This window comes from Pteronotus mesoamericanus, unplaced genomic scaffold (assembly GCF_021234165.1).
Source record: "Pteronotus mesoamericanus isolate MK-2021 breed Mesoamerican mustached bat unplaced genomic scaffold, CSHL_Meso_final contig_41, whole genome shotgun sequence".
Classification (NCBI taxonomy): Eukaryota; Metazoa; Chordata; class Mammalia; order Chiroptera; family Mormoopidae; genus Pteronotus; species Pteronotus mesoamericanus.
This window is the reverse complement of record NW_026555152.1, coordinates 7,284-22,965: the sequence shown is the minus strand read 5'-3', so window position 1 is coordinate 22,965 and position 15,682 is coordinate 7,284. Positions and strand designations below refer to the sequence as shown.

The window sequence follows — 15,682 nt, the reverse complement described above, 5'->3', positions numbered from 1 at the left end:
AGGAATGGAAGGCGTGGCTGGGTGGGCTCGGGGTGTGGCCCATGGTTACCTTGCACTTCCTGGCGACTCCAGGCCGAGGCAGAGTAGAGAAAGTCTCAGTCCAGAGCAGTAGGAGCCCGGTACTCAGAAGCACCGAACAGCACAGCAGGTAAGTGCAAAGCATGGGCTGGACACAGAACAGGAACCAGGGACCAGGGACCAAGGACCGCTGAATAGGAACCGACCCCTGGGAATTCTGCTGGGAATCTTAGGAAGTTGAGGGCACAGCAGGGCTGGAGAGTGGGGTCCAGGAACTTTCTGAGTTTCCTTTGGGGTAATTGAGATTTCTGTGACACTGGAGGTCCCTACAGAGCCTGGTTCTCAGCTAAGTGAAAGGTTCCTAGGGGGTGGCCAAGGGAGCTGGGTGAAATGCCTTTGGGGGGTATCTCCCCATGGTTGGGGAGAAAGACTTCTTGTCTGAGGGCTCTGAGGGCTATAAACCCTGGGGCTCAGGAGGACACAGAGCCCCAGAGAGGGAGAGAGGGACACCTCAGGCTGCTCCAGCAGCACCAGGCTCTCTGCACAGCTTCTTGGTTTTGTTAGGATTGATGCTGCCTCCTACTTCCCTTTAAGGAAAGTTTTAAAAAAATTTTTCGGAAGCAACCCTTTAGCTATGAGTGCCAGGGCGTGATTCTTGACCTATACTCTGGTTACTGAGCGTTCAAGTACGAGAGTGGGAAAACGCGTACCCGACTCCACAGCGATCCTTCCTTTCAGGGGCTGTCCTGACAGTACGCAGCAGGGACGCGCACGGACTTGCTTTGCTGTCTGCGCTCTAAGGACAGAGTTCGTCCTAGGATTCATAGCTCCCAGCCATGAACACTTGTGACCTGGCCTTTAGAGACAAGTGGAGCTCCCGGGTTTTGTTTTATCAAGATAGCGTCAAAACATGCCATTAAAACTGGTATATACAAACAACCGAGACGTGGATTTTGCATTGATCACCCAGACTCAAGGACTCAAAATGATGTTGACTTACGATATGTGAGTCATTTCCCTGGTGGTCCATCCTTGTGCTGTGAGAACAGTTACGAAACAGACATTAAAAGTGTAGAGAGGAAAAGGGGGGATTACTTTCCCAAAGGTTGGTGTGTTCAAAGCAGACATCAGCTATCTGGCCCATATTGTATGGGTGCAGCAGTTTAGTTCATGTTGAGATGAGCATCCAATGGGAGGGATGCACGTGCTCCTGTGGGGTAATTCTCAGAGGCTGTGCTGTTAGAACCACTGGAGAGTGCAGCCTACGTAGGTCCACCGGCAAAGGTTAACGGGCTCAGAGCTGGCTCCAGTAAGGGCAGTAACAAAATTTCATGGATTGCCAGTAGGAGAGATTGTTGAATCAATTTCCTTAAATGTTACTAAGATTTAAGTGATGTTCACTTTCTTACTAAAGTAACTTTTACACTATACATTGGAAACTTGAAATTAATTCTCTGTATTTATCACAGCCATTTTAGAAGCCTCCCGCATGTAAGGAATTAAAACAATAATTGGTTTCTTTTCGGATGTTGCCGTTACTTGAACATTCACCAAACAGAGAATAAATATTGTTCGGATTTTATTCAGTATCGTATATAAATACATTAGTAACACATAGCGTGTGTAATGTATTAAAATGTTATTAGAACATTCTGGGTATTCTGACTTCTACAGCAATCCAGTAATAGCACAAAGAAGTTGAGTTGAGGCCAATCTTAGGAATGAACAAAGACTCCAAAAAAATGTAGTAGCATATTGATTTGCCTCTCTAAACCCTTGCCCAGGCTTTTGGTTTTGTCCCTGTCTTGTCACTGACTGGTCACCTGCGGACCGTCTGTGGCCTCCTTACCGTGAGATCACAGGGTCTCCTTTTCATTTCCTTCCTTCTTGAAGGCTCTGAAGAACGTTGACACTGTTAGTCACCTCTGCAAAGTCCTCCACAGGCCTCCTCAATTCCAGGCCACCCCGATTCTCAGTCTTGCTCTCAAGGGAATATGCCTTCTGAGACCTGAAGGGGAGTCAGGCTCTCCGGGTCCTGGGCAACTTCTCTCCCTCCCAGCCTCTCTGGGTTTCCTTGCATCTGCTGGCCCTGAGTGTCTCGTCTTTACAAGCACTCAGGGGCTACCCGATCATTTTCCTCCCACATCTAAAACTTCCTGAAAGAACTTTGCCAGAACACTAGGATGGGGAGAACAATAATGAAAATAAAGTATGGAGGGATAAAACAGGTTTCCAGGCACAAATGCCAAGAATCTAATAGAACCCAAACATGGTGGACTCTCTGGCAGAACTCGTCAGAGCACGCCGAGGGTGGTCCCTTCCCTCCACCCTCTGCAGGGAGGGTCTCTGGCATCCAGCTCTGCTCGGCTTCAGGCCCTCACGCACCTTGTCTGACATCGTCAGATCACGTGTCCTTCACGAAGCACCCACCACACATCGGCCACCTCTGCAGGCACCAAGGGCAATGAATCGGTTGCGCATCCTCTTCATCTCCTGTGTTGCATTTTTTGTGACATGTGTCTCTAAACTGTTCTTTGTACTTTGGTCCTCACCCGGGAGAGGAGGAGCCACCCTGTAGACCCTCTTCCCAGATGCTTCCAACCCCACGTCTCCAGCTTCCTGCTGGACACTTTCACTCAAACCTCCCACCACAATATGGGGCAAGGAGGCTGGTAAGATACGTGAGCACTAAGATTTCTCTACAGAGCTCCAATGAGCAAAAACAAAGAGTTGGAAGTTTAGATATTCTAAAAGAAGGTGAACATCGGCCTTTTTTTTTAGGTCAGAGGCAGTAAGGTTTCGTTTGTTTATTTGCCTTTAAACCAATTCCTAAAAAAATTGTATTGTTAAGCCTTTTAAGATTAAGATGATAGAGTGTTGTTTATTCCCCTGGAGAAGTGTATGTATACTCACAGCTTAGCCCACTTTCCTTACTGCACAGACTGGCCATGAGAACAGCAGCGCTGTCCTCACTTCCAGCTGGAGCATCTGTTCGTTTGAGCAGGGGCGACATGGAGGACTCCGAGTAGGCTTGGTCCCCTGTGTCCGAGGAGCACTGTCACCTTCACAAAGAGGGCCCACGGGTCTGTCTTCCCTCCATCCGAGTGCAGTTCACTGTGTACGGCCATGATCCGCACCTTACTGATGGGGCCATGGGCAATGGGATCATGTGTGAGCTGAGCGAACCTTTTGTGCAACATCTGCAAAGAGAAAAAGTCAAAAGGGAAGTCAGAAGTGGAGGAGGTAACAGCTTAATGAGGCGGTAGTTATGAAGGTGGAATGAGCATGGTGCAACCTGGGAGAATGCTGCTGTAACCTCACCTGAGTGGGACGGGCGAGATTAGGAATGGCCCGCAGCACGGGGAGCCCCAGGGCTCCTGCGGAGACAGCCTGGAAGAGCCCAGCGTGCAGTGAGGAGGCAGGGAGAGGCAAGTCACTTATCTTTCTAGCCTGTTTCCTCATCTCTGAACTGAGTTAAGTGATCTGTGTTTGTCTCATTTAATCCAAGCTTGTGTAGGTTAACATAGCTCAGTATTATATCAGTGCTGTAGACCTTGGTTTAACCCTGTGTGGCACAACACACATAGGCATGTACAGAACGCACACACATGTACACGTATACACACATACATGTACACACAGTCATACCCAGTACACACATACTCTCAAAGCATACAGACATGAACACACACATACATTTTCATGCACACACGTGTGAGGAAGCTCTGCAACACAGCCCACGTTGGGACATGGGAGAGGAGCCCCCAGTGACACTATATTCTAACCCCCATGCACAACATCCTGCCCCTTAGAGTGGTTGGACACAGCTCACCCGTCCTACCTGCATATTAACAAGGATGTTTTCTTACAGGCTGACAGTGTGGAGCAATGGGTGACTGGAGTCTTCTGGGGAGACTTTTAGATGCTGCACAGGAGCGCTCCACGGTCATTGGCAAGGTCTGGCTGACAGTCCTGTTCATCTTCCGGATCCTGTTGCTGGGTGCTGGGGTGGAGTCAGTGTGGGGAGATGAGCAGTCAGGCTTCACCTGCAACACCCAGCAGCCAGGCTGTGAGAACGTCTGCTATGACGAGGCCTTCCCCATCTCCCACACCCGCTTCTGGGTGCTGCAGATCATCTTCGTGTCCACGCCCACCCTCATCTACCTGGGGCATGTGCTGCACATTGTGCACATGGAACAGAAGAAGAAAGAGCAGGAGGAAGAGCAGGTAAAAGGAGAGGGCGACCAGGTCCAGAGGAACAGTCTCCCAGGGCGGGACGACCAGGGAAAGGTCCACATCGCCGGGGCCCTGCTCCGGACCTACGTCTTCAATGTCATCTTTAAGATGCTGTTTGAAGTGGGCTTCATTGTTGGACAGTACTTTCTCTATGGCTTCCAGCTGAAGCCACTCTACCGCTGTGACAGGTGGCCCTGCCCCAACACAGTGGACTGTTTCATCTCCAGGCCCACGGAGAAGACCATCTTCATCATCTTCATGCTGGTCGTGGCCTGCCTGTCCCTCCTACTCAACGTGCTGGAGATATACCACCTGGGCTGGAAGAAGCTTAAACAGGACGTGAAAAACCACTATGGCCCCGACACTCCTGATTCAAGGACGGGGACCCCAACATTGGGAGATGTGATCCCACTCCCCTCCTGCTAGGCCACAGCCACTGGTACAGTAGGGTGCCCTCCTTACTACGCTCACTCTGCCTTTTCTCTGGGACAGGCAATGGCCACAGCCTATCCCGGGTCCCCTCCACCAGCAACAGACTTCAATGTGGCCGCCCCATCCCTGACACGGGGGAAGAGCCACCCTGACAAATTGTGCGATAGTAACCATCACCTGCTAATGACAGAGCAGAACTGGGCCAACCAGGAGACCGAGCGGCAGACTTCTGTGAGGAAGGTCTCCCCCCCTGCGTCCACATCTTCCTCCTTTACCCCTCCAGGCCGCCCCCAGCCACCCCCTCAGCAGGGCAGAGCAGGCAGCAAAGAGTCTGTCCTGCTGGAGAATGGGGACGGCAGCAGCGTGGGAGAGAGCAGACTGGAAGTGACTCCCGATGAGGGGCAGCAGGCAGTGATCACCGCTGTGGAGATGCACATGTCCCCGTTGCCCTCCACAGGCCCTAGACGGTCAAGCTGGGCCAGGAAGCCCAGTGGCAGTTGGGGCAGACCCAATGACTTGGCCATCTAGTCCGCTTTACAGTGACCTCTTTTCTAGCTACCAAAACCAAAGTGCACTTCAACTGAGCAGGCAGAAAGCCTAGAGTGACAGAGGGCACTGGGGCATGGGAGGAAGGAGATCACCAGAGAGGTCTGGTTTCCGTGTCCATGCTTGCTGTCCTTCATGCTGGTGCAGTGAGGAGAACGCTGATGCTTTCTATGGGGGTGGAGGAAAGTGGGGCGCAGGGGCTGATGGCCTTTGAGTATATTCACTGCAACCCAATAGCCCAGGTTCCAGCCACCTTCTCAGGTGTTTCTGTCTCTTGGGGGACTGTTCTGCAGTGATAAAGAGGCAGGTGTCTGCAGTCACTTCCTTTTGGGGTCATTAGGTTTTCTGTCCTGAGCTCTCCAGAGCCTCTGGGCAGCCCAGAAGGCCATAGCTGCACTTAGCCCTATCTTCTGTTTGACACTTGGAACGTAGAGTTGAAGTTCGTTTGGGATATTTGCCAAACTGCACTAAAAGGAGACCTCGAGCAAGCCTATGTAGTGTCATTTGAGATTCTGAAATTGCACGTGAAGCCCAGGATATGCAAGTGCAGGCTTCCTGACAAGTGACAACGACTAGCAGCTCCCCAGAGGCATAGGTTCGTGGGCGAGGGCACAGAGGCGGCTGGGAAGAAAGCAGGAGGAAATGTAGCGCACTTGAGGTCACTTTTAACAGCTGAGGAAACTGAAATAAAAGTGTGGCAGGCCCACCTTTGTGTTTGTTTTTAAATGATGTTTCCTGCTTTGTGTTGTACTGTTACACGGATACTGACTGAGGGAGTGCTCACGTTTCCCATTTCCTACTAGTAAAGATCTGAATTCCTTTTAAATGAAATGCTTTGAGTACACGAGTCAGCTTATTACTAGGAGAATGTGCCAGATAAAATAAAAGCAGGGGAAAACGTAAGTGACTCCTATGTACTTGAAATTGTCAAGTTTTTTAATGGGAAAAGTTAGCTGCTGCTGTTGCCAGAAAGATTATTTATGCAGATGAATGAATGAATGAATGAATGAATGAATGACCTACACCTTTCTAACAGCACGAATGAAGCTGTTTTTGTTTCCTAGCCATTCTTTTTGGGCAGCTTGCTTGCTTTCTAAAGTGTAAATAAAAGTGCCTGGGTTCGCTCCCTGTGTAAGTGCGCGTGTGATTTTGTGCGCGTGCCGATTTGTCATCCACACGGATGGCCGCTGTGACAGGCAAAGCTGTGTTTGTGTGCGTGGCTGTGGCTGGAAGATGACACAATTTTCTGTACTGCACACACGCTGTTCTGTCTCAGTCGCCGTCTGTCTGATCCGATGAGCAGTGGTGATGCGGAGCCTGGTCCTCGTCATACCTTTCACCCCAGTCACGGGTGGTAGTTATCCCTTATTCAGCAAAACACTGTACACTGCCAATTTGGCCTGTTTCTTTTGGTAAATTCCTTTAATTTTCTGATGATTCTTTTGTGACTCTCTAACAGTCTGATGAAAAGACTCTGATTCCTGCCCTCAGATTAATGTGAGCACGTAGTTCATTAGTGGGTTCAGCTGCCTGTGGGACTGGCTGGACCATCTCCCTGGCTTGAATGGTGCTCACTTCCCATACACGTCCTGCAGCTTCTCTCAGACACATGGACAAGGAGAGGGAGGGGAGCCATATGGAATATATTTGAGTGACTGTTGCCTCAGTTCTTCCAGGGCTGGATATATAAGTAGCACCACTGTGGATGCCCGGGAGGGAAGGTTGTCATCACGTACGTGGGATCCTGGGGCTTCGGCAGTGAGGCTGATATCTCCTGGCCGAGAAGGGCTGCTAGAAAGTCCTAGTGTAAAGAGCACTGTGATCGAGAAGCTGTGGTCTTTTAGACAATGCAATAGCAGTTATCATACAAGGAAAGTTAGGCTTGCTGAGTGAGTGTGAATCTCATCCATTTCCTTAGGTTACACCCTGGAGACTCTTAATAATGATGGGAAGCTTCTTGTTCACTTTGATTTGATGGAGAGTAAGGTTGAGGGTGAGGGTGAGACCATAGTTGTATTTAGTTCTTGCATTTTAAAATTGGGTTTTATTCCCATATGCCACGGAGAGGCCAGCATTGTGCAGTTGGATCCTTCAGAACCTGGGCAAGTTCTGTAAAATTAGGTCCACCTACCTTGGTCCTGGCCCGCCCATGAGATCAGGGGAGGGTGGGCCTGATTCTGGAAGGGGGAGGGGCGGCAATGCAGGTTCAGGTGTGGCTGGGATGCAGCCATGGGTGGAGATGCAGTTGTAGGTGGGGATTTAGGTTCCCGCGGTGCTACAGGTGCAGGTGGAAATTGGGGTGTAAGTGAACATGCAGGAAGGGTATCAGGTTGTGGAAGGCAGGGCAGTATGGGCTTGGGGTGTGTCTGGTGGTGGGCTGGCATTTACCTGGTGCATCCCAGCAGGGCAGCAGTAGAGAAAGTCTTTGTTATGTGGGGTGAGAGCTGTTTCAAGGACCATGTACTGGAGGAGCAGGTAAGTGCAGGGTGTGGGCAGGCCCCAGGACCCAAGACCCGGGACTCCACGTGGCCTCTTGGAATTCTTCTGGGAATCCTTGGAAGTTCTGGGCACAGCAGGGCTGAAAATGCGGTTCAGGGGATTCCTGAGTTCCCTCTGGGGTAATTGAGGTTGCTGTGCTGCTGGAGGTCCCTACGGACTTGGGTTCTTAGCTGAGTAAAGGGTTCCTGGGAGTGCTGGAGGCTGAGGTAAAATGCTTTCTGGGGGTGTCAGGTGGGCACAAAGCCCTGGGGACGAAATGAGGGACACCTCAGGCTGCTCCAGCAGCACCAGGCTCTCTGCACAGCTTCTTGGTTTTGTTAGGAATGATGCTGCCTTCTACTTCCCTTTAAGGAATGTTTAAAAATTTTTTTTCTGAAGCAACCCTTTAGCTATGAGTGCCAGGGCGTGATTCTTGACCTATACGCTGGTTACTGAGCGTTCAAGTACGAGAGTGGGAAAACGCGTACCCGACTCCACAGCGATCCTTCCTTTCAGGGGCTGTCCTGACAGTACGCAGCAGGGACGCGCACGGACTTGCTTTGCTGTCTGCGCTCTAAGGACAGAGTTCGTCCTAGGATGCATAGCTCCCAGCCATGAATACTTGTGACCTGGCCTTTAGAGACAAGTGGAGCTCCCGGGTTTTGTTTTATCAAGATAGCATCAAAACATGCCATTAAAACTGGTATATACAAACAACCAAGATCACCCAGACCCAAGGACTCAAAATGATGTTGACTTACGATATGTGAGTCACTGTGAGTACTGTTAGGAAACAGACATTAAAAGTGTAGAGAGGAAAAGGGGGATTACTTTCCCAAAGGTTGGTGTGTTCAAAGCAGACATCAGCTATCTGGCCCATATTGTATGGGTGCAGCAGTTTAGTTCATGTTGAGATGAGCATCCAATGGGAGGGATGCACGTGCTCCTGTGGGGTAATTCTCAGAGGCTGTGCTGTTAGAACCACTGGAGAGTGCAGCCTACGTAGGTCAACTGGCAAAGGTTAATGGGCTCAGAGCTGGCTCCAGTAAGTAAGTAACAAAATTTCATGGATTGCCAGTAGGAGAGATTGCTGACTCAATTTCCTTGAATGTTACCTACATGTAAAGTGGTGTTCATTTTCTCATCTGCAATAATTATCACACTATATATTTGAAACTTAAAATTAATTCTCTGTATTTATTACAGCCATTTTATAAGCCTTCATTTTATAGATCTTTTGATTGTTACCGTTATTTGAATATGTATCTAACAGAGAATAAATTGAATATATATTTTTTTAGGATTTACTTCAGTATCACACATAAATATATTAGTAACCACATAGTTTGTGTATGTACTAAAATGTTATCAGAGCATCATAGATAGTTATCTTACAAAAACCCAACAATGGTACAAGGAAGTGAAGATCAAAGTTAGGTATGAACAAATAAACTATCTAAAATAAAGTGGCAGTTGCCGTGGCTGGGTGGCTCTGTTTGGTGGAGCATCACTCAGTACACAAAAGGCTGAGGGTTAGATTCGATCCCCAGTCAGGGCACATACCTAGGTTTTGGGGCGTGTACAGGAGGCAACTCACTGATGTTTCTTTCTCTCTCCCTGCTCCTTACCTGCCTCACTCCCCTCCTCTCTCTCTAAAATCAATAAACATATTCTTGAGTGAGGATTAAAAAATAAATAAATGAAGTAGCAGCAAATTGATTTTGAGAGTTCTTAAAAATAAATGATGACAAATAGAATGCTATACACCACCTAAAAAAGACAGCAGGTGCAGGAAAAATGTATTGCGCTAAATCCAATACTCATTCATGATTTAGAAAAGAAAAATCAACCAATCCTTGGCAAAGAAACAGTGGATGGATGCTTCCTTAGCTTGATGCAAGTTGACACATCATGGGCACTGAGAAAACTTGGGAATCATTCATGTTAAAGGCCGAAAGAAGAAAAGTGTCACCACCTCCTGTCCTGGAAGTCCTGGCCAGAAGACAAGAAGAAGGCGGGAATAAGAAATATCAGGAATTTGAATTTAGAGAGAAAGACACAAACATGTCCTTAGCAAAAGATGGCATGATGTTGTCTTCCACAGAAACCCAAAGGACCATCCTAACCATGAAAATTAGTAAGGGCTTCCTAGCAGGTTGCTGTATAAAAGACCAATATATAAAGATGATGTTCCCAATTACTGGTGACAACCAAATAGGAATTATAATGAAAAAACTATTTCAGAAAAAGCTTTGGAACAACTATAAATTATCTAAGAATAAACGCAGAGAAGGTTCAAGATGACAGAGTAGATGCACATTGCACTCTCCTCCTACCCAGATCACATCAAATTACAACCAAATTATATAAAAATCAACCTGGATAACCATCTGAGGTGTAGCTAAACAGAAGTGCTGTAATTAAGACTACAAAGAAGTTCCATTGAAACTGACAGAATGACAGAAACAGACTGGTTCCACACCCACGTGCTGCTGTGGGATATCCCAGCTGCAAACGTCCCGGCTGAGGAGCCAGTCAGTAGTCTCAGCCCCAACCTGCACTCCCTAGCCTGGAGCACCAGTGCTGTGGCAAGGAGCCTCCATAACACCAGCTTGTGAAAATCAGTGGGGATTCCATTCTGCCAGCCCTCAGTCTGGCTGAAATGAGAGTCTGCTAGAAACCCAGGAGCCTTTAAGGGGCCAGTGCACAAATTCTTACTGGCAGGCCCTCACCCTGGGGTTTGGCAGGCAGACAGAGGCTCTGTGAGGGGGGCGGGGGGCGGCGGGGAGGTGCGGGCGGAGGGCGGAACCAGAGTCATACTGGGAGAGACTGAATTGTGTGGCTTTTGGGTGAGGGCTGGAGGGACAGCAACCAATGTCCCTGTGTTGAGTCCTCCTACTGCATGGCCCAGGGGCACCATCTTTGCTGAATTAAGCACAGTCCTCACAAGGCATCAGCCTGGTGAGCTACACTGGCTCCACTCTGACGGCTTCCCCGAGGCCCTATCCTAACCAGCTTGCCTATTGCCAGAGGCTATGCAGTAGAAACTGGCCTGGGCCTGCGTTGTAGTCTTTCTTAAAAATCTCTTGAGGAATATCGGTGAAGCTCCGGGGAGTGCCACAGACATGCAGGGAGAAACTCAGCTGTCTGTCTTCAGGGCAAGGGCCGTTTTCCCGTTTTCCCGTGTGGTCCACAGGCTCCACCTATCCTCTGTTAAACCCTTTTTTCCATGCCACCAAATCTTAATCTACTTTAGCCTGGTGAACTTTACTAGCTCCACACTGACAGCTGACTACTTGAGACACTGTCCCACCACAAAACTCCACAGACCTCAGGCGGGTGGTGGCTGGCCTCAGTGTACACTGAGACTTTTGCTAAGTGGCTTCAAAAGCAGCAAAAGTGCTGAGATTGGAACTGTATTAACCTGTTGAACACCACTTGGCTCTTCCTGGTGTCTTGCTGGCAACCTGCCTCAAGCAACTTTTGCACCACTTGAGGCTCTTTCAGTGGTTGAGTCTGACAGGCAGTCGCAGTCTGCAGCAGGTCTCGGGTGCCTTGAGCCTTTTGGGGACCTGCCTTAGGCATGGTAGTGGTAACAATCAGCCTCAGTTCTCAGCCTGGCCCCTTCAATGTGCACCCAGGTCCAGCACTGGCAGCTATCAATTATGGATTGCTCTGTAGCCCCTACAGGTAGCTAGAGTTGGTCATTGGCAGACACCACGCCCTGCTGGGGCAAATTCTACTTCATGGAGTTAGCCCCTACACTGCGGCTCATACACTCTGGTGGTAGGCGATCCTCACAGCCAGCCAGCCAGCCAGCCTGCCTGCGGGTCAACCCACAGATGTACCAATGGCAATCTAGGCTCAACTACAACAGGATGGAACACATATCCCACACAAGGGACATTCCTAGAACACCTGGTTCAGGCGTCAGAAAGACTGTGCCACTGCGACCCACAAGACGCCTACTACACAAGGCCACTCTACTAAGACTGGGAGACATAAAAGGTCTACCTAATACATAGAAACAAACACCAAGAAGCAGCCAAATGGAGAGACAAAGAAACATGCCCCAAGTGAAAGAACAGGAGAAATCCCTAGAAAAAGAAATAAGTGAAATGGAGGCAAGTAATCTTCCAGATACGGAGTTAAAATTAAAAAAGAAATGGTTATAAGGGTGCTCAACTAGCTTAGTGAGAACTTCAACAGCATAAAAAGGGACATAGAAACCATAAAATAGAGCCAGTCTGAAATGAAGAATACAATAACTAAAATGAAGAATACACTAGAAGGGATTAAAAGGAGAGGAATGAGTCGGCAATTTAGAAGACAAGGTTACAGAACACAATGAGAGCAGCAAAAAGAAAAAAGAATTAAAAAAAAAATGAGTATAGTTTAAGGGAGCATTCCCCAACCTTTTTGGCACTCGGGCCTGGTTTCATGGAAGACAATTTTTCTGTGGGGGTTGGGGGAGACAAGGAGGTGGAGCTCAGGCAGTTACTCAAACAAAGCTTCGCTTACTTGCCTGCTGCTCATCTCCTGCTGTGCAGCCCAGTTCCTAACAGGCCACAGGCCAGTACCAGTCCACAGCCCAGGGGTTGAGGTCCCTGGTTTAAGGGACCTCTGGGAAGACATCGAGCGTAACAACATCTGCATCATAGGGGTACCAGAAGGAGAAGAGAGAGAACAAGTTATTGAGAACCTGTTTGAAGAAATAATGACTGAAAATTTCCCTAATCTGGCAAAAGAAAAAGACATTCAGGTCAAGGAACTGCAGAGTCCCAAAAAAGATGAACCCGTGGAGGTTCACACCAATACACATAATTAGAATGGCAAAGATTAAAGACCAAGAGAGAATCTTAAAAGCAGCAAGAGCTTCCATATGAATGACAGCTGGTTTCTCAACAGAAACAATTCAGGCCAGGAGGAATTGTCGGGAAATATTTAAAGTGATGGAAAGCAAAAATCTGTAACTACGACTACTCTACTCAGCAAGGCTAGAGTTTAAAATTGAAAGAGAAATAAAACCTTCAGAGACCATAAAAGCTAAAGGAGTTCATTACCACAGAACCAGTATTACAAAAAATGTTAAAGGGACCTCTAAAAAACAGAGGGGAAAAAATAAAAAATATGAACAATAAGATGACAATAACTATGTTCCTATTAAAAATCACTTTAAGCCCTGGTCTGGCGGCTTGTTTGTTGGCATGTTGTCCCTGATACCAAAAGGTAAGGGGTTCAATTTCTGGTCAGGGCACATACCTAGGTCCCATACATTTTGGATTGCTGTACTTTTATATTCATTTGTTTCAAGTTATCTTTGGATTTCTTTCTTGATCTTGTGTTAAGTCCTTCAGTTTTTAGTGGCATGTTATATAGCTTCCATGTATTTTTGTGGTTTTCAGTTTTTCCTTATCATTGATCCCTAGTTTCATCCCATTGTGGTCAGAGGAGATGCTTGAAATTTATTGAGATGGTTTTGTGGCCTAACATGAGCTCTATCCTGGAAAATGTTCCATGTACACCTGAAAAGAAAGTATTCTGCTTCTTTGGGATGAAATGCTCTGAAAGTATAAGTTAAATCCCTCCTGTCTAATATGTCATTGAAGGCTGCTCTTGAGGTCAATGGGATGTTAAAATCTTGTACTATGACTGTTTTACTGTTGACCTACTATGACTGCATTTCTGTTTATCTTTTTCTTTATGTCCATCAATATTTACTTTATATATTTAGGTGCTTGTATGTTGGTTGCATAAATGTTTACAAGAGTTATATCCTCTTGTTGAATTGATCCCTTCGTCATCATGTAATGTCCTCTTTTGACTTCTATGACATTTTTTCTTAAAGACTTTTTTTTTATGGCATAAATATTGTTACCCCAGCACTTAAAAAATATCCATTTTCATGAAGTATCTTTTTTCCATTTTTTTCTTTGAGTCTGGGTGTTTCTTTTGTTCTGAGGTGGGCCTCCTATAGATAACATAAATATGTGTTGCTTTATTATCTATTCATCTACCCTATGCCTTTTTATTGGAACATTTAATCCACTTACATTTAAAGTGATTATTGAGCCCTGGCCTGTGTGGCTTAATTGGGTGGAGTATCACTCTGTAATCAAAATGTTTTAGGTTTGATTCTCAATCAGGGCACAGGTCTAGGTTGCAGGTCCAATCCCTGGTGTCAGTGCATGTTATCCCTGGTCTGGGCACGTATGAGAGGTAACCAATTAATGCTTCCCTCTCACAGCAATGTTTCTTTCTCTCCCTTCCTCTCTCTCTAAAAGCAATGGAAAAAAAATGTCCTTGGGTGAGGATTTTCCTTAAAAAGTGATTATTGATTGTTATGTATTTATAGCCATTTTATTTTATATAATTATTTTCTTTTTATTTTCTTTTTTCTTTTTAAAGCAGTCTCTTTATATTTCTTGTAATACTGGTTTGGTGGTAATGAATTCCTTTAGTTTGTTTCTTGTCTGGGAAGTTCTTTATTTCTCCTTCAATTTAAAATAGTAGCCTTGCTGCGTATAATAGTCTTGGTTGTAGGTCTTTGCTTTTCAACACTGAATATTTTATGCCAATTCCTTCTATTGAGAAATTAGCTTATAGTTTTATTGGAGCTCTCTTGATGATAACTAGCTGCCTTTGTCTTGCTACTTTTAAAATTCTCTCATGGGTTGTAACTTTTGCCATTTCAATTGTAATGTGTCTTGGTGGGGGCCTCTTTGGTTTCATCTTGTTTGGGACTTGGGACTTTCTGCACTTCCTGGACTTGTGTGTGTGTGTGTGTGTATGTGTGTGTGTGTGTGTGTTTTAACCAAGTTACAAAACCTTGAGTCATTATTTCTTCAAACTAGTTCTCAATCCCTTGTTCCTCTTCTCCTTCTGGTACCCCTTTGATGTGGATGTTTTTATGCTTTATATTTGTGCCATAGGTCCTTTAAACTAATTTTATTTTTTTTAATTCTTCTTTCTTTTTGTTTTTCTGATTGGGTATTTTCTGCTACTTTGTATTACAAATTGCTGATTTGATCTGCTTCATGTAGTCTGTTGTTGATTCCTTCTAGTGCATTCTTCACATCTGACTGGTTATTTTTTTTTATGGTTTCTATGCTCTTTTTTTATGCTCACTATCTTTTTAAGTTCTCACTGAATTCATTCATTTTTCTCCTAAGTTCCTTTAGCACCCTTTAACTATTGTTTTGAACTCTGTATCTGGTAGATTGTTTGCCTTTATTTCACTTAATTATTTTTGCGGGGATTTCTCCTATTCTTTCATTTGGGGTATGTCTTTTTGTCTCCCCATTTTGGCTGCCTCCCTGTATCTCTTTCTCTGTATTATGTAGGTCTTTTATGTCTTGCAGTACTGGTATAGTGGCCTAATTTGTAGGTGTCCTATTGGGCTCAGTGGTGCAGATTTTCTACTCTCTATAGCTAGGAATTTCAGGAATGTCATTTTTGTGAGTTACGTGGAATCTCCTGTTGTAGTTGAGACTTGATTGTTGTTGGCCCCTTTGTTCATGGGTTAACCTTCAGACTGACTGACTATGAGGATCGACTCTGACCATAGTGCATGAGCTACTGTGTGGAGACTGATACAACTAAGTGGAATTTGCCCCAGCAGCCTCTGGTGCCTGCTGAGATCTCCCTTTGAATGTGCTGCTTGTGAAGCTAATTAGGTCATGCTTTGATGTGTTTTGAAGGCTGCCATTGGGTGTGTTGTATTTGAGGCCTTTTGGAGGGGCTCAGGTCAGATCAATATCAGATACTGCTTGTGACTGGCCCTGGGCTACCTGTTAGGAGCTACAAAGCAATTCACAGGTTGTGGCTGTCTTTGCTGGGCCTGAGTGCACATGGGAAGAGCGAAGCTGCATACCAAGGTGAACTTACACCAGTACTGAGCCTAGGGAAAGGTCAGCAAAAAGCCCACATCACCTCATGATCAGCCCCTGGCTGCCAGTTGCCTGTTAGGCTC

At 46.4% G+C, this 15,682-nt stretch overlaps 1 protein-coding gene across 1 annotated transcript; it reads left to right on the top strand.

The window, feature by feature from the left end:
• Window positions 1-3,906: 3,906 nt before the first annotated feature.
• On the top strand, window positions 3,907-5,214 carry LOC129073403 (gap junction alpha-3 protein-like). The gene is given in 1 exon segment (XM_054577056.1): window positions 3,907-5,214. A coding segment is annotated over 1 exon segment (1,308 nt).
• Window positions 5,215-15,682: the final 10,468 nt, after the last annotated feature.